The sequence below is a fragment of the Squalius cephalus genome (genome assembly GCF_949319135.1).
Source record: "Squalius cephalus genome assembly, chromosome: 24".
Lineage (NCBI taxonomy): Eukaryota > Metazoa > Chordata > Actinopteri > Cypriniformes > Leuciscidae > Squalius > Squalius cephalus.
Genome location: NC_137145.1, coordinates 26,322,512 through 26,343,434, shown reverse-complemented (window position 1 = coordinate 26,343,434; position 20,923 = coordinate 26,322,512). Strand labels below are relative to the sequence as shown.

Here is a 20,923-nt window from a genome sequence, read left to right as displayed (position 1 = left end):
GACGTAGGATGGATCCGTCCCAAGGGAAAGAAGCGAATTTACGAATCCCACTACGGCAACGGCTCAGCTCATGAATATTCATTAGCAAACGATACCCTCGATTGATTTTGCTGAATAGCGAACTTTGATTGGCTCTTGAATATTAACGAGGTCACGTGTCCCGACGCTCCACGAAGGTTTCCAGGGAACGGCAGCAGGAGTTTCTAGCCATAGTAGGATTAGTGATTTGGGAATGAGATTGGATGGAAGTTCGACCACCTTGGAAAAATACGACACCTGCCGGTGAAACCTTGGGATCAGCCAGTGTTTTCATTCAGAAAGGAGATGGAAAAAGTAGTAGGCTTTCAGATACAAAATCTTTCCATTTCAAATAAATGTGAAAAATTATCACGGTTTGCACAAAAATATGAAGCAGCACAACTGTTTTCAACATTGATAGTAATAGAAGAAGAATGTTTTTTAGAAATGGATCAAGAGTTCGCTAAATCTAAATCTATCTCTGTTATTCAGAGGCTCAAACTGAGCAGAACTGGCCAGAAGTAAGAAATTCTGATGCTTATAATGCATAGCAGATACTGACATAAAACCATATAAATATCAGTCATCACTCGATATCTCCCAATAATGTCTGAATAAGATGATGTTTAGTTTAATAAATCAAAGCTCTGTAGTTTTAAAACATATAATGCAATGCAATACAATGATTGAGAGATGAACAAATAAACCTTCCTCAAAAGCCTGACGATCATATTTGACACTCATGATTTTTCTATAAAATGATGTATGAATAATCAAGTAAACCTGAGTCGCTTCAGTCCAGTAAGTGTTCATCTTGAAATATTACTTACAACATAAAAATTATTCATATGTTCACTTTATAAAAATCAGCAGAAAGACAGGTGAAGCACGAGCTGAAGGAGGACGTGTGTACTGTTATACTGAAGGACTTTTACTTGCTGGAAAAGTATGAACTATCAGTCAGAAGACAGAAGGACTGGAGCAGATCGAGTACAACAGGCTTTCATCATGTTGATCATTGACACATCTGCAAATCAAATATGACTGATCAGCTTGAATGATGAAGACTGACTGAAAGATGAAGACTGCGCTTTACCATCACAGGCCGTGTCGGGAACCGCATTAGTAACGCGAGTTACGTAATCAGATTACTTCTTCAAGTATCGAGTAAAGTAAAACATTAATTTTATATTTACAGCAACGTATCAGTTACTTTTTCAACAAGTAACGCAAGTTACTGCAAACCTGCAATAATTAAATGTTAAATAACACAAATATACTGCATGCATTTAATCTCACTTTATTAAACAATGTCTTTGCTTCCGACTTTCAATGATCCAATTCAACCTTACAACAAAAATGACTTCAGATAAACATCACATTTGTGTTTCATTTTTATTTATTTTTTTGCTGGAATAAGAGTGTTGAACTTTCTTTTGAACTTGCCATGCCACTTTTGGTGTGAAAGAGCCTTTACATTTGACAAAAGTAGAAATGTTGGTGTTTGTTATTAAAAAACAAGCACGCTAGTCCAGCCCAGGTGAGAAAAACGCATCACATTCACATTACTTTCCATAAAAAGTAACTAAGTAATGCAATTAGTTACTTTTTTAGGGAGTAACGTAATATTATAACACATTACTTTTAAAAGTAGCTTTCCCCAAAACTTATCACAGGATTAAATTATATTCTAAAATATATTAAAGTAGAAAACAGTTATTTTAAATGGTAATGGTTTTTCACAGTACTAATGTTACTACTGTATTCTTGATCAAATAAATGCAGCCTTGGTGAGCAGAAAAGACTTCTTTTAGACATTTTTGAACGGTCGCATATTTATTATTTCTTTTGGACATGAAAAAGATTATAAAAACCAATGCAACATGACTAATTTGTATAAAGGCTCAAACGTGTTTTATTCCTGAATTTTGCTTGAAAACAAAGTCATATTTTGACAATGACAATCACTGAATCAATATAATCTGATATAATCTATTATATTAATATAATCAATATAATCTATTATATTAATACAATCAATATAATTTGATCATATTTGATGTGTGTGAGCTTTTGATCCATTACACACACTGTTACCAGGAAATCCACAAAAAGTTAGAGAAAAAACTATTCGTATGCAGTGCATGAACATTTTTAAATGGTAAAGAAGCAACTCTTTGGTCAAAGGTAACAAACAAAATGTAAATACTAGTGTATATAAAAAAATTACATACATACATACATACATAGATACATTTTATATATATATATATATATATATATATATATATATATATAAATGTGTTTTTTTTTTTATTTAAAAAAAAACGTAGTATATTTATTGTTGATCAGTTAACATCTCCCATCATTCCTCAAGGCATTGAACGGATCACGGACAGGTTTGATGGATAAACAGCGACTGCAAACAGCGTGAAGAACCAGCTCTGTATTTATTTCAACGTGAAATGAAGACTAAAATAATCCACATTATCTGTACACCGAGCACTGAAAAACATAAATATAATACAAACAGGTTTGCTCAGTGTGTTGCTGAGGTCTTCAGGGTCAAAGGTCATCGAGCCACGACTCTCGCTTCCATGTCTCTGCTGGTGTGTGTGTGTGTGTGATGCGCGTGCTCATTTCAGCAGGTTCACAGCCGCTTCTCGAATGCATCTGGCTGCGTTCTGGATTTCCTCCTGCGTCTGCTCGACGGTGACGACTACTCTGATGCTGAGGACACAGCAGGTGTTCAGGTCAAGACATCAGTTTCACATCAAAACATTCAGAGTCAAAGAGGTTTAAGTGATGAGATCATTCACAGCTGACCTTGGCGGTGGCAGGAATCGCTCTTCTTTGTCCAGGTATCGAGCCAAAGTGAGCGCGACCCGTCTGTCCAAACTCTACAGAAATCACCAGAGCACAGATCATTTTAGCACACCGCATCAAATATACTTTCTGAAAGTCAACATGTATTCAAAACAAAACTTTGTTTAATAAATGTCTGTGATGTAATTGTGCACATTATATATAAATATAAAGAGAAACTTGTTACATTTTGATCCATCACTGTATCTCTGCCTCTGAAATAATGCTCCTGTTTTGGTTATATAGCCACGGGTTGGTTAACATTATAAAAATGGACAATTCTAATTTTAAATTGCGATTGGTTGAGCCACGTTCAAACGCCCATATTTCATTACACAAGTGCTATATGACTTGATGGAAGAATACATTTAATTATTTATTGAACATAAAAGATGCCTTTTATGATCTCTAATACTGCTTTTATTGGATCAAAAATACAGTAAGAACAGTAATATTATGAAAGAACTATCGTTTCAAAATAATAATATTACCATTTAAAATGACTGTTTTCTATGTGAATATATGTTAAAGTGTAATATATTCCAGTGATCAGAGCTGTATTTCCAGCATCATTACTTCAGTCTTCAGTGTCACATGATCCTCCAGAAATCACTCTGATATGATGAAACATTTCTGATCATCATCAGTGTTAAACAGCTGTGCTGCTGCTTCATATTCATGTGGAAACTCTAATACATTACTTCAGAATTATTTGATGAACAGAAAGTTCAAACAAACAGCATTTATTTGAAAACGAAATCTTTTGCAACATTATAAATGTCTTTACTGTCACTTTTGATCAGTTTAACTCATCCTTGATGAATAAAAGTATTAATTACTTTGTTTCATCTGTGATCTTACGGTCCACAAACTTTTCAATGTTCATTTTGGCATCTAAAGCTACGAAATGCATCACATTACAAAAGCAGAATGGGTTGCGAAGCGCATTTATACGAGCTGTTATGAGGTTACAGAGATATTGTGTTCTGGATTGAATAGTTTCAGCGATATGCTGATGACTGAGACTCATCTGTCAGTGATTGGCTGGTTGCACGTACGTAATCGACGATTGTTCGGAGCAGCTTCAGGTCGTTAGCTCTGGATCCTGTGCTGTTCTCCAGCTGTAGATGTAGAGCCGGAGCAATAGACTCTCCCACCACCTTCAGTCCTGGAGTCCTGCAATACATCGCGTGTCGGCGTGCAGATTATTATTACCGCTCACAATAACGCCGATAACACTGATTTTATTTTCATAGGCGATGTTTGGTTTTTTTAAAACATATAATGCAATACAATGATGATGATTGAGCAATGAACAAATAAACCTTCCTCAAAAGCCTGATGATCATATTTGACACTCATGATTTCCCTATAAAGTGATCTACATTCAGGTTATTGAACATCTGTGGCTCATTTAGGTTCATTTTCATGGAAAGACAGAAGTAGGATTGACTTGCCCTTGCAGAGCGTCGTGGACGTGTTTGCACTTCTCCCGCAGAACCCTGAAGATGCCTGAGAGAGAACAGGAAAAACACTGCACTCAGTGTGAGGGTTTGATAAACACGCTTCAATGCACTTTAACTAGACTAAACATCATTTGTTTGCATTGGTAAGTGTGTCAGAAAAGAGAGCAAGCACAAGGTGCCACAGCATTAGTGTTGTTAAGACCTGAATAACATTCAGTTTAATGGCTCAGGCATTTGAAGAACACTAGATCACCCCCTTGAGTGCTGAGGTTTGGTGCAAAAACAAATATGAGATGGGAGAAAAGTAACAAGTCAGTGCTTCTGCGCTCTCTCACTAATGTTCTGCGTTCACCCGAGAATCGCAAAACCTTTTGAGCTCTTTGCGAGCAGACACAAAGTTTCTCGGGGAAACGCAAAACATTTGTGAGAGAGTGCAAAAGCATCGACAAATACTTTTTAACATAACTTCGTAGTTATGGTTGTTATTTACTCTCTTTAAATTAAATAGTGTGACATATTTTTGTCTTTATATTTGCCATCAGCCACTCTGCTCTTTAAAATGTCGGTGTCAGCCATTAAAAATCAGCCGATCACAACTAACGATCACAGTGATGCAGGAACACACATTAAGGGTATACAACTTGCGCTTGACAGTATTTGCGTAGACTAGAGTATGTTTCCGGCTAAAAATATATTACAGAGAGAAAAAGATCGAGGCTCAACTGGCAGTTAGTTTCTCCTGGCATGAGTGCGGCTGGAGCTCAATCCACACACACACACACACACACACACTAAGGTGAGGTGAGGTGCTGAACTCACTCAGCTCCCACTGAGAGAGCCGTCTGAAGCTCGTGTTCCCCGGGGAGAAGCCGAAGCTTGTGTTGAACACGGTCTCTCAACATTCATTCAACTCAAACACCACTGATCAGAGACACACAACTGCCCGAACACACACTGATCAACACTATACACATCCCCAATATTTAACAAAGTTGTTAAAGGCCCTGATATACTGACGATGAAGTTGTTTTTTGTTCTTCGCTTTGGGGTAAAAAGAAGTTGACCAGTGATAAACTCCTAGCGAACATCCAGACGAGCAGCGTTTAAATGACTGTGTCAATATAGCAGCATGCTTTCCAGTCAATAACAAAATAAACACACAGCTAAAATGAGAAAACATCAGTTCAGAAAGCCTCTGATCTCAGTGATGTGTGTGTTTGCACCAGCTCTGTGATTCAGCGCTCCAGTCACGTCACGTTTATTTATAAAGCACTTTATACAGTAGATCGCTTTAAAGGGGTGGTATAATGCCCTTTTCACAAGATGTAAAACAAGTCTTTGATGTCCCCAGAGTGTGTGTGTGTGTGTGAAGTTTTAGCTCAAAATACCCCACAGATATTTTTATACAGCATGTTCAAATTGTCCATTTTTGAGGGTGAGCAAAAACGCAGCCTGTTCCTTTAAATGCAAATGAGCTGCTGCTCCCGGCACAGGGGGCGGAGCTTCGACAGCACTCACACACACATGCACTGAATTTCAAAAACTCAAGAAGAAGTGACAACATGTAGAATACAACAGGACGTTTCTGAATGGTTAGTTGATGAATTTATGTAGCTTATAGTTATCTTCTAGTCATTGATTAGCATATTCTGTCATGATAATCTTTAAATCGTGTTCAGGGGGCGGGGTTTATGTAAATGATAGGGTTGGTGATGTCACTAACCCGGGAGGAATGTGGTGTAGTCTCTACCAGCCGTTTGCTGTAGTCCTTAAAAAGCGATTTCTTTAAAAGCAAATATCTCCCTTTGCTTTGAACTTTGAGCGTTGTAACTTTGCAGATGTTGTTTATGCTCAAACAGCAACATTACACACTAACCAAAGTTAGAAAAGTGAAATCTTAATCAACCACCCCTTTAAATCAGCAGCTTTACAGTATCAAAGACGAAAAAACAGTGTCAGTGTCTCTTTTAGTTGGAGGTCCGACCTCGACGGACTGAACAGATGTACACGTCAAAGAAGGCGGAGCCTCAGAGCCACACCCACCTATTACATCATCGTCACGGACCAATAGCAGTTCGAAGGCGTTCACCTGATGGAGCGAACTTTCCTGGAAAGTTCACTATTGAAAACCGTTTCAAACTCCAAACGAACTTCATTTTTGCCTGATCTTGTTCAAAATGGCGTCACACCAGTTCATTCCTCGATTTCGCTTGAAGTATACCTTGGCCTTGAGAGTGTTTCTATATGGTTCCTTCAAAAGGATCCCCAATGCAAGTCAAAAGAGCTGGGGATAATCTGGTGTTTCGATATGGCATGGTTCCCTCGTCAATGTAAGTCTATGGGATTTTCAGCCCTTTTAAAGTCCGCCAAGCAAAAGTCTGATCATACTTAAGAGTTTTATTCAAGTGCCTTAACTAAACGTGAGTAATTGTGTTGGCCAAGCAAATACAGCTAAAAATGATGTCTGTCTTTATGTCTGAGCATCGCTGCATATGGTTTACATCAGCTGATTATCAGAGGGTCTCTTTAAAGTCCAGCCAAATCAGTCAACTAAAACACAGTTAAAAGTTAAAAAAAGAAAGAAAGAAAGAAATGCTTAGTCATGTTATATAAAGGACGATGAAAAAACATAATACAGGTATATATATTTATACAACACGTTTTTTCAGTGGTGGCCAAAATTATTAGATCGGTCAGATTTTTAAAATGTTTTAAAAGAAGTCTCACCAAGGCTTCATTTATTTGATCCAAAATACAGCAAAAACAGAAATATTGTGAAATATGTTTACAATTTATTTTCTATTTGAATATTTGAATTAAAGTGTAATTTATTCCTGTGATCAAAGCTGAATTTTCAGCATCATTACTCCAGTCTTCAGTGTCACATGATCCTTCAGAAATCACTCTGATATGATGATCAAGAAATATTTATGATTATTATCAATGTTGAAATAGTTGTGTACAATTTCTTTTCAGAATTCTTTGATGAATAAAGTTCAAAAGAACATTTACCTGAAATAGAAAGCTTTTGCAACATAATGTCTATAATGTCACTTTTGATCAATTTAATGCACCCTTGCTGAATAAAATGGTTCATTTCTTTCCAAAAAATAAAAACAACCTCTTACTGACCCCAAACTTTTGAATGGTAGTGATAATGTTACAAAAGCTTTCTATTTCAGGTAAATTATGTTCTTTTGAACTTTCTATTCATCAAATAATTCTGAAATTTTTTTTTTTTACACAACTGTTTTCAACATTGATAATGCTCATAAATGTTTCTTGATCATCAAATCATCATATCAGAGTGATTTCTGAAGGATCATGTGACACTGAAGACTGGAGTAATGATGCTGGAAATACAGCTTTACCAACACAGAAATAAATTGCATTTTAAAATATATTAAAATAGAAAACAGTTATTTTAAATTGTAAAAATATTTCACAATATTACTATTTTTGATCAAATAAAGAGACTTCTTTTAAAATCTTACCGTTCTAATACTTTTGGCCTGTATATAGAGGTATATCTAAAAGTATGCTCCCATCTAGCAAAACAGTGATATAGTAAATGGCTAGAGAAGAGACAATGCCTGCTTTAGTGTCAGTGAATGTTACCTGGATCTTCCTCCATGATGTTCAGGCCTTCGATGGCGGCGGACGCCAGCATGGGCGGGAGAGACGCTGAGAAACAGTAACCCTGACCTGACAGACGCTGACGACACAACACACATTCAGAATCAGTTCACAACAGAAAATATTCATATTGCATTTAGAGTACAATAATGGTGGGAAAATCTATATTAGAAGCCAAGCGATGAAGGATCCATCTGGATTTGTGATTTTCACAACCAAAAACGAAGCTATACAACATTTCATCGCATTTAAACAAAACTTTGATTTGGACAGTGGAGACAGTGGCACCTGGTGGTTATTAATCATTAATATGCTTATAACTTTACAATTATAAATATGCTTTTAACCATCCCTGCAGAGTCCAACAATACCACATTTATCAAGGTCGCCAATATTATTGGTCCATTTGAAAAAGATTGAAACTTCTGGATACGTGCAACACTCTGAAACTTTGGAACCAAAACTTGTTAAATATGCTTTTAATGATTCAGTTTTTCCCTCACTGAACTCTTTCCTTTTACTTCTCTGCCATTTTTAACATTATAAATGTTTGTATATTTAATAAACATTGTCAAATCTTCACCAAATTGGACTATACATTGAATGCTTGCTCTTCACATCGAGCCACAGGTTATCACTCTGAGTTATTGAGTCTCGAGGGGCATTTTTTCAAAGTAACTGGGCAGTAAAAGAGTATGAAAACCTGCAACCAGCCCAGACTGCTGATGCTCCATATGCACGTCAGTAGAGCGTGTGTATTCACTTCCTTCACATCATTAAAGGGAAGAACGAATCTGATATGATCCATGTGATTCGCAAACCATGTTATATGACCGTCAAATAGGCAGGGAAAAGAATAAATGACTGTATGACAGTAAAATCAAACCTCATAAATACAGAGGATGGCAGAATGCATCACATGGTAACTCAAGTGGAATGATGTCATAGCAAAAGATTGATTTCTGTCAATCATCCACCGTAGATACTTTAAAGAAACGTAGTTAGAAACTCGCATCTCTTAATGATCTGGATCACATATCAAAGAGATTCGGTCACATGAGGGTAATTCCACACGTACGTCCAGATTTTAAAAAGCATATGTATATAATTACAATTTTATCTTCAGAATATAAGAACCATATGTACAGAAATATACATCAAAAGAAGCCAATAACCAGAGTCAGAACCAGCCACATCTATTAGATTCGCAGCACCAAACAGCTAGGAGTGTGTACAACATACCGTTGCCTAATAAAACCCTTTGCTTACTGAACACAAAGACAAAACCAACGTCAAATATTGAAAATACAGATTAAAAGAATATTCAGGATTATTTCCGGCTGCCGGTATTTGCTGTAAACACATTTCCCATGAGCCACTGAGTCAACATGACTGTGTGTGGGAAAATGGACAGCAAGCCAGAGATGATGTAAACAGACATTAGACTGAACCCAGGCATTATGCCTTCAGCTTTTCATTCAATGTCGGATGTGGCATATTCATACGTAACATCGTCGGCTTCAGACCATGAAGGTGATCTTGAGGTGCGTCCCAATCGGCGTACGTACGCACTATTCCATGTTGTTTTGCAGTATAAATGTCCTGATTAGTGTGTTCACACTGAACATTCCTAATATAATGTGCGCACTTTAAACACCCGGATGATCATTAACTGAAAAAATTAAAGGAGAACTCCGGTCAATTTTAACATTGAGCTCATTTTTTTGTAAATTTGGAGTGCTGTCAGTACAGAGAACAACGACAAAAATCGGTGTTGCCTACACCGTGTTATCCTCTTTTTAAAATTTGCACCCTGTTGACTTCAATGGGGCAAGTTTTAAACCTGCTTTTAGCCTCTTAACATCCTTGATGTGTCATTACAAGTGCACAGGTCATGTGAGTGATTCCTTCAGAGTGAACACGAGTGAATCTGACTGCAGTAGATGTGAAAGATATGGATAAAAGTGATGTTATTTCAGCCAGCGCAAATACCTGTGTTTACATCCTGTTTTCGGTCGAAGTCCAAAGTAATCGATAATCAAGTTCACGAGCATGATCATAGGTACTAAACCAATGCTCGTGAACTCGACAATCGATTACTATGGACTTCGACCGAAAACAGGATGTAAACACAGGTATTTGCGCTGGCTGAAATAACATCACTTTTATTCATATCTTGCACATCTACTGCAGTCAGATTCACTCGTGTTCACTCTGAAGGAATCACTCACATGACCTGTGCACTTGTAATGACACATCAAGGATGTTAAGAGGCTAAAAGCAGGTTTAAAACTTGCCCCATTGAAGTCAACAGGGTGCAAATTTTAAAAAGAGGATAACACGGTGTAGGCAACACCGATTTTTGTCGTTGTTCTCTGTATTGACAGCACTCCAAATGTACAAAAAAATGAGCTCAATGTTAAAATTGACCGGAGTTCTCCTTTAAGTGTGGAATGTTGGACACTTCCTGTTCTCAACTGACACGGAGGGGGAGGGGCTAACAGGCTATGATTGACAGATGACAAAATAACCTTATAAGATTAATACAGTACACGGTTAAGTACATATAGTGCGTCATTTGGGACGCAGCCTTGAGGATTAGGACTTTCTGAGTTGAATGGAACAATAGACATTATGCTGAATATTCCTGTAATAAAGCCAATTTAGAAAGTAAGTTTGATGGTGCAGATCAGTTATTGGTTTGTAGTCATACCTGATGATCAATAACGAATGATCGTCCACAGCAGAAACCCCCGATGGATGCCAACGCATTCTCCATGTTGGCACTTATGAGGTCAATATCATCAATCTGAATTAAAACACACATGATTATTCCACAACTGAGCACCTGGACCTGTAGAAGTGCACGGTTTATTCTGGCCATTACGTACGTTGACCCCATAATGCTCTGTGACTCCTCTCCCGTGTTCTCCAAGCACCCCAAAAGACATGCTCTCCTCCAGAAAGATCCGTACTTTATATTTGTACTTCAGTTTTACCTGGAAAAGAAGATGCATCCATTAAAAACATCAACTCATGAGGAAAAACGCAACCAGTGCAACTAGTAGCAGTGATATGTAGAGTTTATTATATTTATGGTCCTCTATGATCCTTTTCTTTTTCTTTTAATACTTCTTATGTTGCAACCTTATGATGAAATGCTTTATTTTAATGCCTTTTAATAATCTGCACCCCACTTGATATATTTCAGTTTTATCTTTCTATCACAAATCTGTTTATGTGTCATTATGGAGTAAGGAGTGCAGATTGATGTGAATAATTCATAAAGGTGAAATGAAACAAAACGTGTGTGTGGGGAAAAGCTGAATTATTCTCTGAATGCGCGTCAGGCTGAATGATCTCACCAGTTCAGGCAGTGGACAGATATCTGCAGTGTTGATATACAGACCCTCAACTAAAATGAACCGTCTGATTACTCTCGCCTTGCGTGGATTCTGAAATACAACACATAAAAACAACATGACTATGAATGAACAAGCATGTCTACATGTACAGCAAAGCAACAAGCAAACAGCTGCTGCACTCAAAACATCATGTGCTCTTTCATTATGTGTTCTGAGTGAATGTGGACCGTTGCTAAGGTCTTCTGAGTGGTTGTTAGGGTGGATAGATGAATATATGTACTACTATATATTAGGGTGGTCCTAAGTCTCCAATTGTCATGCTCTTAACCCTTCAAATTGTTCCTTTATATAAGAAAATACAGCATGCCAATTTTTATGGCAGTAACATAATAATTACTGGTAGCTCAATAGCTTTAAACTTTCTGAGATTTTGATGATTTTCGTAAAAACAGATCATTTGATTTGATATTGTACCTGGCTAGTAAAATTCCAAACAAATCTCCATAAAAGCATCTAATGCACCATATATTCCTAAATATGTATTTTAGATACATATCTCAGTTTACTTATTGTAGAAACTAAATCCAAATTAATCCATCCATGACCCGGTTTAGCAGATTTACCTTTCCTGGTGGAATCAATACATATTTCTATTGATGATCACCTTGGTTATTGTTTGGGTTTAGAGCACATTTTTTGGTTTAAAAAATTACATTACGTTCCTTGAAATTGACCCGAACTTTGGCCGAATCAAGCAGATTATCAGGAGGCACAGGCAACCATGCAATGAAAGTAGTCAATGATCACGCCGAGAGAGGAGTGGCTCTGATTCAAGAATACAATGGCTATCTCACACACTCTGAAGAACAACTGCAGTTTCTCCATGTGGTGGAAGATCACCGACGGATATATCCAGACACTGGCTGCTGAGCATCAGAAATGAGGGATTGTTGAAAACTTTGTGCTTTTTTGAGATTGTTGTCATTGTTGTCATGTCAGTGTTGCTCTGATTTCAATAAAATGTAGTTAATTTGCAGCAACTTTTAATATTACTTGCATATCACAATAACGCCGCACAGCTTAACATAGGCAATCTTCCACATGATTGAGCTACCTCTAAATATCATTTTTTTTGTCAACATTTTTGCATATTTCTAATTTTGAAGTTAAAAGGAACAGTTTAAGAGTTTAAGACACTAACATTTTGCAAAAAAAAAAAAAAAGGGACTTGATAAGGACCACCCTACTATTTATAGTAGTACATACAATATATCTTATTGCACTTGATACATCGGTGAATGTTCTACTAAAGAAATAATTCCGCCAAGCGGGGAAAAAAAAAAGAGTTGCTAACACAATACTGAATCATAAATCAGTACAATAACATTACAATGTCCAGCAAGCATAGTACATTGGGTTTAATTTGTCATTTAATGAGGTCTAATATATGTTGTTAGTGGTGAGAATGGTCCAGTGGCAGAGCTTTTGCCAAGCGTGTCAGAGGTTCTGGGTTCTAATCCGCACTCGTATGGGTTTTTTTTCCTCATCAAAACCGATTATACTTATCAGTGGTTGTATATCAGGCAGGGACACGTTTGTGTGCATTTTGTTTTGTAATATTTCACCGGAACGAATAGAGAGTCTCCACAACGGATTGAAGCGCGCGTCCGAGTGAAGATTGTGTGTGAGCCACAAGAGAACACAGTCTCCGCGCCACTGATCGCAGCGGCAACGAGCACTTTGATCACTTGATTTAAAAAACAACACATTTCAGTGCTAGATCGCCTCTTATTTAACACACAAACTAAATGAATGCTCTGCTAGTTAACTGGAGATGTTTTATTTATTTGTATTGGTACATTTGTGCCGCGAGATGTTTCAAAAGTGGTGGGGACAATATCGACCTTAGCAAAAAGTGGTGGGGACATGTCCCACCCCCAAATTACGCCTATGCTTAAAAGTCTAGTCTAAAAATGCAAACCTGTGCTTTAAAATAAACAAATGTAAAAATCGAGAATCGAATCGAACCGTGACCTTACAATCGAAAATGTAATCTAAGTATCCAGACAAATCCCAACTGTTAAAATCGGTTACACATCAATTCAATGTGTCCTTCCTTGTTACAGTGTATTTATGTACTGTGTAATACTAATCATTATTTTTGCTATAGTTTTAGGGTTAGTTGGTTGTAATGATTCATCATTTACTGTTATTACTATAGGAAGTAAATGTAAAATAAAGTGTTACTTTAAAGTTGCAGTAATTTCTGAGAAACACTGTTAAACATTTAAATCAACACCTAAACAATTTTGTGAACATTTGCTTGATGTCTCCTCTGTGTGTGCTGGAAAAATATGTTTCTCAGAAATCGCTTACTGCACCTTTAAAATCAAGTCTACATTGTTTGATACAGTTTTACCAGGAAATAGGTTACGAACACCATTTTATGCTTTATATATTGAATTTCTTTTCATGTCACCTGGTGGAATCCCTCCTCACCTTCTGATCTTCAATCTCTTGCTCCTTCAGAAGGCGCTCTAGATCCTCCATATCATTGTGTCTGAAGTATTTGATGAAGCTGCGTGAAGCCTGGAGGCCTTTCTGAATGGAGAAACACGCCGCCTCGTCGCTGAGAACACCACACACACACACAGATCAGGATCCGCTTTATCATCTCTGAAGATGTTCCTGGTCCAGCTGTGGATGTGAACTTACACAAAGATGATGTCTCCTCTCTTGGAGTACGCTGGAATGGCACTGGCGATGGTGGCAAAGCCGTAGGAGTAGATGATGGCCTCCTCGGTTCTCATGAACTTTGCCAAGCGCTCTTCCAACTCCAGATGAACATCTGCAGAACATGTACATGCTTTAAACTGAACACAGTGTCATCAGACAGACAGACCTGAGGTGACGCGTCCACCCACCGAACGTCCCATAGAATCCTCTCGGTCCACATGTTCCCACGCCATATTTCTTTAGTGACGTCAGCGCCTTCGACTGAAAACAGATTAACGACACTGTAAGACGCAGTGGATTAATGCTTTTGTTGAAGTACGGTAAGATGTTCATCACAAACAGAGGTCTGTGATGACCAGGAATATCAAAATCTTTATACTTTATGTACATGAATTCTTCTAGTTAAATAAAAAATGGCCCCATTTACTAGTGTTAATTTTGTTAAAGAAAAGTATGAAGAAAAATGTTATTCAACGAGCTTTTTTTTTTCATAACTAAAACGAGACGACACCAACTGTTCAATTACATTCAAAATATTGTTAAAAATTAAAAACGTTACCAAAATCTCTCATTGTTTTGGTCTAAAAAAAAAAAAGAGGACAAAAACAAATAATAGCAAGGATGCATTAAATTGATGAAAAATTACATTAAAGGGGGGGTGAAATGCTCATTTTCACTCAATCTCCTGTTAATCTTGAGTACCTATAGAGTAATATTGCATCCTTCATATCTCCAAAAAGTCTTTTGTTTTATTAAATTTTTAACAGAAAGATAGGCTGTACCGAGTCTTTCCGGAAAAAACCGAGCGGCTGGGGGCGGGCCGTGTGGGCGAAGCTTAGCTGTGCTAACGCGCCAAGCTAGTGACAACACACAGAGACATTTGTTCAACAAACAGTTTTACTCACCGTCCGGTTCCAACGCACGACCGCGAACCTTTATCATTGTGACTGCTCGATCCTTAAGCATTAGACGATCTGCAAATCCGTGGATCTGGGCTTTGTTTATAAAACAATCATCGTCGAAATGCAGGGAACAAACAGTCTAACAGTTACACAACTCCGTTTATGTTCAGGAAAACAAACTCCATCCACGGGTTCCTTAACGCTGGGTTCTTTGGGAATCTGTGCAGGGTTGTCTTGCCCTGGCAACCAAAAACACACTTCTTTGGTGACATTGACTTCCCAAAAGCCGGGCAGGGCGCTTTGATGGCGAACTGCTTTCACTCTCTTGCTCTGGTCTACGAGTGCGCGCGCGGCCGCGATCTTACCGGAGAAGTGCCCTTAGGACCCATATAAGGAAATTCCGCCCTATCTTACGTAAGACAGAGCCATACTCGAAAAAAACTTTCCGAAACTTGTGACAAACCGGAAGGAGTATTTTTGGAACAAAAATACTCCTTCAAACGTACAACTTAGTTTTTGAAACTTTGTCCATGTTTAGCATGGGAATCCAACTCTTTACCAGTGTAAAAAACTCAGTATGCATGAAATAGCATTTCACCCCCCCTTTAAAGACATTTATATTATTGCAGAAGATTTATAGAACTAATAAATGCTGTTCTCACGACTGTTTTCACTGATAATAATCAGAAATGTTTCATCATATTAGACTGATTTCTGGAGGATCATGTGACACTGAAGAATGGAGTAATGATGCTGAAAACTTGATCACAGGAATACACTACACTTTACAATTCACATAGAAAACAGCTGTTTTAAATGGTAATATTTTTGACAATGTTACAGTTTCTACTGTATTTTTGATCAATTAAACGCAGCCTTGGAGAGCCGTAAGTTATTTACAGTAAGTGTAAGAGCGTGTAAACTACGCCTTCCCAATCAAGATGTATTCAGCATTAATGATCAAACTGCACATTGCAATCAGGAACGGCTACGCTGCCTGTAGAAGTGAAGAATGGAGAAGCACTTGGCCTAGCGTCTGCGCTGCTACAAACCTTCACACGCTCGTTGTCCAGCAGACCCAAGAAGTTAAATGAGGCGAAGTTAACGCACTCTTTCCCATTTACGATGATTTTGTGGCTTGGAGGGCTGTAAAAGAAAAACACTGCCTCAGTCGGTGTAATTATTATTCCATACGGGGGCAGAAATGTTGATTTGAACATTGTTTCATGTAATAAATGTCTGCGCTCGCTGACGTACCCTGTGACCACATCGTAATGAAGCGAAGGATGATCTTTGGATACGGGAGGAACCAGCGGCTCGGGCTGCCACTCCTCAATCAACTCCTCTTTCTCCTGAAACACACCAGTAAAGGACACAAGATACATCAAGACACATTTCCTGACTTGAAGTAACTGGGTCAAATTACCATTACCTGTATTACAATACTGTCATTTCATTTCTAAATTGTCTTAAGTGCAAACGGTGGCTCAGGCAGGTCAAAAAACACGTGAGGAGAAGCGCTAGGATAACATAATATCAGAAATCAGACATTCACATTTCTTAGAGGACCGTTGAGTTTTTACTGAGGTTGTGTGAGAAAAACAGATTCGGACAGGATTAAAATCACAAAGTACGTCTGTGAAAATTATTTTTTTCTAACTTCCCCCTGAAAAACTAGTCCCGTTCAAATAGGGCTTATGTTGTGTTTTGATCTTGTGCAAATTTTAGCAAGCAAGCAAATTTTATTCATATAGCACTTTTCCAAACAAGTCAATGCAGTTCAAAGTGCTTTACAGGCACAAAAATAAAAATACAAGTACAAGTAAAATACAAGAATAAAATAAAAATGTATGAAAATGAAGAAAAGAAAAAAACATTAAATTACAAACATTGTAAAATATTATAGGAAGCAAATCTTTTAGTTCTACTGTGTGGTGCTGTAAAAACTAAAGAGTCCTTACAGGTTCATATACTGTAAGCATGTTTAAAAGATAGTCTGGAGCAAATCCATGCAGTGCCTTATAAACTAATAAAAGATTTTTAAAATCAATATGAACAGCTGAGTTTTGTATTAATTGTAGTTTATTAATTGTAGTCTTTGGTAGACCAGAAAGGAGGGCATTACAATAGTTATAAATGTATGCATTCATTTTTCTGTATTGCTCAGAGAGAGAAATGGTCTTATTTTAGCAATGTTCTTTAAATGATAAAATGCTATTTTACTTACAGGCGCTTTAAAATTAAAATCAGAGTCAAAGACTACCCCTAAATTTAGTTTTCTTAATGGCAACTTATTGAATAAAAATCAATTATAGTTAACAAACAGCAACTGTATTAACAGCAACTCACATTAATACTTAAACATAAATGTGTAGCATTTTATTAAAGGTTATTGAAAAAAGTCTGATAGATCATGGCAGTTTGTTGCTTTACATGGATATAAAATTTGCAAAATATCAGATCATATTTCACATTCTTTAGTAAAACACAAAAGTTTGGGGTCAGTAAGAGTTATTAGAAGAAATTAATATAAATATGCATTAAACTGACAGTAAGTGACAGTAAAGGTATAAATAACCTTCTAACATTTCCACAGAAATATGATTATCTGCAAAACTGTTTTCACTGATAATAATCAGAAATGTTTCATCATATCAGAGTGATTTCTGGAGGATCATGTGACACTGAAGACTGGAGTAATGACAGGATAATCACAGGAATACATTACTATATATTCACATAGAAACCAGCTGTTTTAAATTGTAATAATATCTCACAATATTACTGTTTTTACTGTATTTTTAAACAAATGATTGCAGTCTTGGTGAGCAGAAGAGACTTTCAAAATCAAAAACATTTAAAAAAAATTATAATTCTGGCCTCAATCTTTTGAACGATGGTGAACAAAAAGTTTGCTTGAATCCAAAATAGCCACAGTAAAACATAAATCATCCAGCTAACATCAAACCAGTGTCTGAATGAAGGATCGCTCACCTTTTCTGTGAGGTCTGATCTCTCCTGAAGTTTATATGTTTTGGAAAACAGCAGTCTGATAATCCACAAAATCAGAATACCTTCTAAAATCAAATGATATGCCGGAGCCTGCAGGAGGAATCAACATTATCATGACACGAACTGCACCACTTCCTCATCTGACTGAACACATTCATAAGCCATGTGTAATAATGGTGAGAAATGAACACTTGTGATGCACATCATATATTAATGTTTTCACTGTTAAAATGCAATGCTTTCCAGATGAAGCACTCCTTATCAGACATCCTAAAGATGAATGTGTGCTTCTACTTATTAATATTAGAAGAGTCTTATTAACATCAGTGTCTTGTCTTATAACAGCAGCAGTTTCATGTTTTATATAACTTGAGGTATTTTGTGCAATGCAGTGATTATACCACAGTTACTGAATGTAGATTTTTTTTATTTATTTATTTATTTTTATTTTTTTTGGGGGGGGGGGGATTATTGCTTTAGTTCTCATATAAAACTCTCACAAACAATCAATATAAAGCATTCACAGAAAAAAAAAAAGATAATATAGATTTGGTCACAGTTAATCTCTCACTTTGACAACAGAGAAGAAGGACATAAACGGAGTTCCAGATTCAGAATAAATAACACACAATCCATTAAAACATTTACAGCAAAATACAGTTGTTGTTACTACTTCAATAACTAGGAATCAACCAAAACATGACAGAACTATTCTGAAAGCTTATTATTTATATATATATTTTTATGAGAGCCCATATTAATGCCATGCTTTCAGTGTATTACCAGTAAGGGTAATAACTTAGTGCCTGTGGTGAACTCAGGTGTAGATGAGTGAGTCTCACCTGTCTGACTGTTAAACACTTCCTGGAGTTACAACACTGAAGAACACTATGTGTGTGAAATATAGACAAATACAATCATATGGGCCGGTGCTGTTCAACCGAACACACGCTAAATGTCTGTCGATATTTAAGAAAATTAAAAAATAAATAGTAAAAGCAGAAAGTTTGTAGTTACCTCGTAGAAAGCTTGCACCATCTCCACCAACACCCACTGTTGCCCCGACGCCATTTTGACTGAGTCATGTGACCGAGGGCGCGTTCCTGATTCATGTGAGGCGCCATCGCGTGGAGATCACGTGCCGGTGCAGGATATCAAGCCACTCTGTTGATGTTTTATAACACCATTGTAGCCACAAGGTTATCATAAACGCTCTTTGTTCTGTCTGTTTCCTACACCACGATCTTCTTTATTTGGGACAATGTGATGAAAATGCAAACAAATAACAAAATAACTAAATGTCCTACAAAATACTACCCAGTAAAGCATGTTTTGGAAAGAATTACGCTAAACATTTCTACCTGAGTCAACAGTTCAACAGTTTTGCAAATGTGCATAGACATTTGTTTATTTGATGCACTTTTTTATTTTCAGAATGACTTTTATGTGAAGTACAATATATTAAGCAATTATTTATTTTATTAAGAAAACACATTGGATAAAAAGTGTACTCTTTGCAAACCAAATTTGTTAGCCTATATTTTATAAATAATTTTAAATGATGCATAAACAATGTGAAATAAACTATAAAATAATGTTTTTTTTAAAGGTGCGCTGAAAGTATGTTTTTCTGGCAGCTGATGCTGTCAATAATGTGACTATGTAATATAATATCCCTTGTTGTTGTGGCATTCATATTTTTGTGGAAACCATAACCCTCTTTTTCAGGATTCTTGAATGAATAAAAAGTAATTGCTGCTAAAAATAAAAATCGTTAAAAATCTTACTGACCCAAACTTTTGGACGGCAGTGTACATAATCACCTTAAATATTGAAGGCAACACAAACAGCACAAATGGCCCAAAATATCTTTTGAAATATAGAAATAGCCTTTATTCGCAGTGTCTGTCTCTGTATATTTCTAGGCTCTGTGTGTGTGTTTGCTTCGGTGACCCTTAAACCACCATTTTATTTCACAAATCAAATGAGACTTTCTGATGTCTTCCTGTGCGAGTCCGACACCTAGTGGGCTTTTCGTGAACTGTGCTTGTACAGTATTTCATTCTCGTCGTCCGGAGACATGTGATGTGCGAGTTAAGTGGATAGTATGCCATGGACAGAGCTAAACTTTTTATTAATATTTATTAGTAGTCTGGTGTAATGTTGTGTTACTTGTATACGCAAATGCCTGATGTCCATATTCCACACCCATCTTTGACCTTGTTCTGCTGCAAACACTAATGTAAATTTATATGATGGGTATGTTGCTGTTGGGTTATCTAACATTATCTAACATCAGGTCACTACAGAGACAACACTCAAGAGAGCATCACACCCTCCTTCAACAGTGTATCCTGAGAGATGAGGCGGAAATGTGCTGCATAACCGCTGAAAGTAGGAACATCTACTTTGAAATTAGTTTATTACTAGAATGTTCTTCACACAAATGTACCACAAGGTTTAAGAAATGTTTCTTGATCATCAGATCATCATATTAGAGTGATTTCTGAAGGATCATGTGACACTGAAGACTGGAGTAATGATGATGAAAACTCAGCTTTGATCACTGGAATACATTACACTTTACTATATTCACATAGAAAATAGTTATTTTAAATTGTGATAATATTTCACAATATTACTGTATTTTGATCAAATAAATGCAGCACTTCTTGTCCCCGTACATGAGAATCAGGAGTGTGACGTTTGTTAATCATTATGGCTGTTTTGCTGTTGCCTGTGTTTTAAGTTTACAGTCTAAATACTAAGAAAAAGAAAGAAAAGAAAAGCAGATAAATACATGCTTTCTCATGATTGATCTCTTTTATTCAGATTCATGCGTTCTTTTTTTATGAACACTTAATGTGTTTAAGTTTCACAAAAAAGCAACATTTTGAACAATAAGCTGAGAAAATCATGTTTT

The 20,923-nt window shown here is 36.7% G+C and overlaps 1 protein-coding gene across 1 annotated transcript; it reads right to left on the bottom strand.

Moving 5' to 3' along the window:
* Nucleotides 1–2,446: 2,446 nt before the first annotated feature.
* On the bottom strand, nt 2,447–19,113 carry sptlc1 (serine palmitoyltransferase, long chain base subunit 1). The gene is made up of 15 exons (XM_079860861.1): nt 19,018–19,113; nt 17,983–18,090; nt 16,246–16,340; nt 16,041–16,134; nt 14,275–14,347; nt 14,066–14,198; nt 13,850–13,979; nt 11,351–11,440; nt 10,877–10,984; nt 10,699–10,794; nt 7,968–8,064; nt 4,341–4,395; nt 3,942–4,059; nt 2,845–2,918; nt 2,447–2,748 (listed from the first exon to the last, which is right to left on the bottom strand). Exons 1-15 carry the CDS (start codon nt 19,069–19,071, stop codon nt 2,655–2,657), a joined length of 1,419 nt encoding a protein of 472 aa, XP_079716987.1. The 5' UTR covers nt 19,072–19,113; the 3' UTR covers nt 2,447–2,654.
* Nucleotides 19,114–20,923: the final 1,810 nt, after the last annotated feature.

Coding starts and splice junctions, on each gene's coding strand:
- sptlc1 (XM_079860861.1), bottom strand. CDS start 19,071: ATGGCGTCGGGGCAACAGTGGGTGTTGGTGGAGATGGTGCAAGCTTTC. Junction 18,091..19,017: donor TGGTGCAAGCTTTCTACGAG/GTAACTACAAAC, acceptor TTCCTCCTGCAG/GCTCCGGCATATCATTTGAT. Junction 16,341..17,982: donor GATCAGACCTCACAGAAAAG/GTGAGCGATCCT, acceptor GGTGTGTTTCAG/GAGAAAGAGGAGTTGATTGA.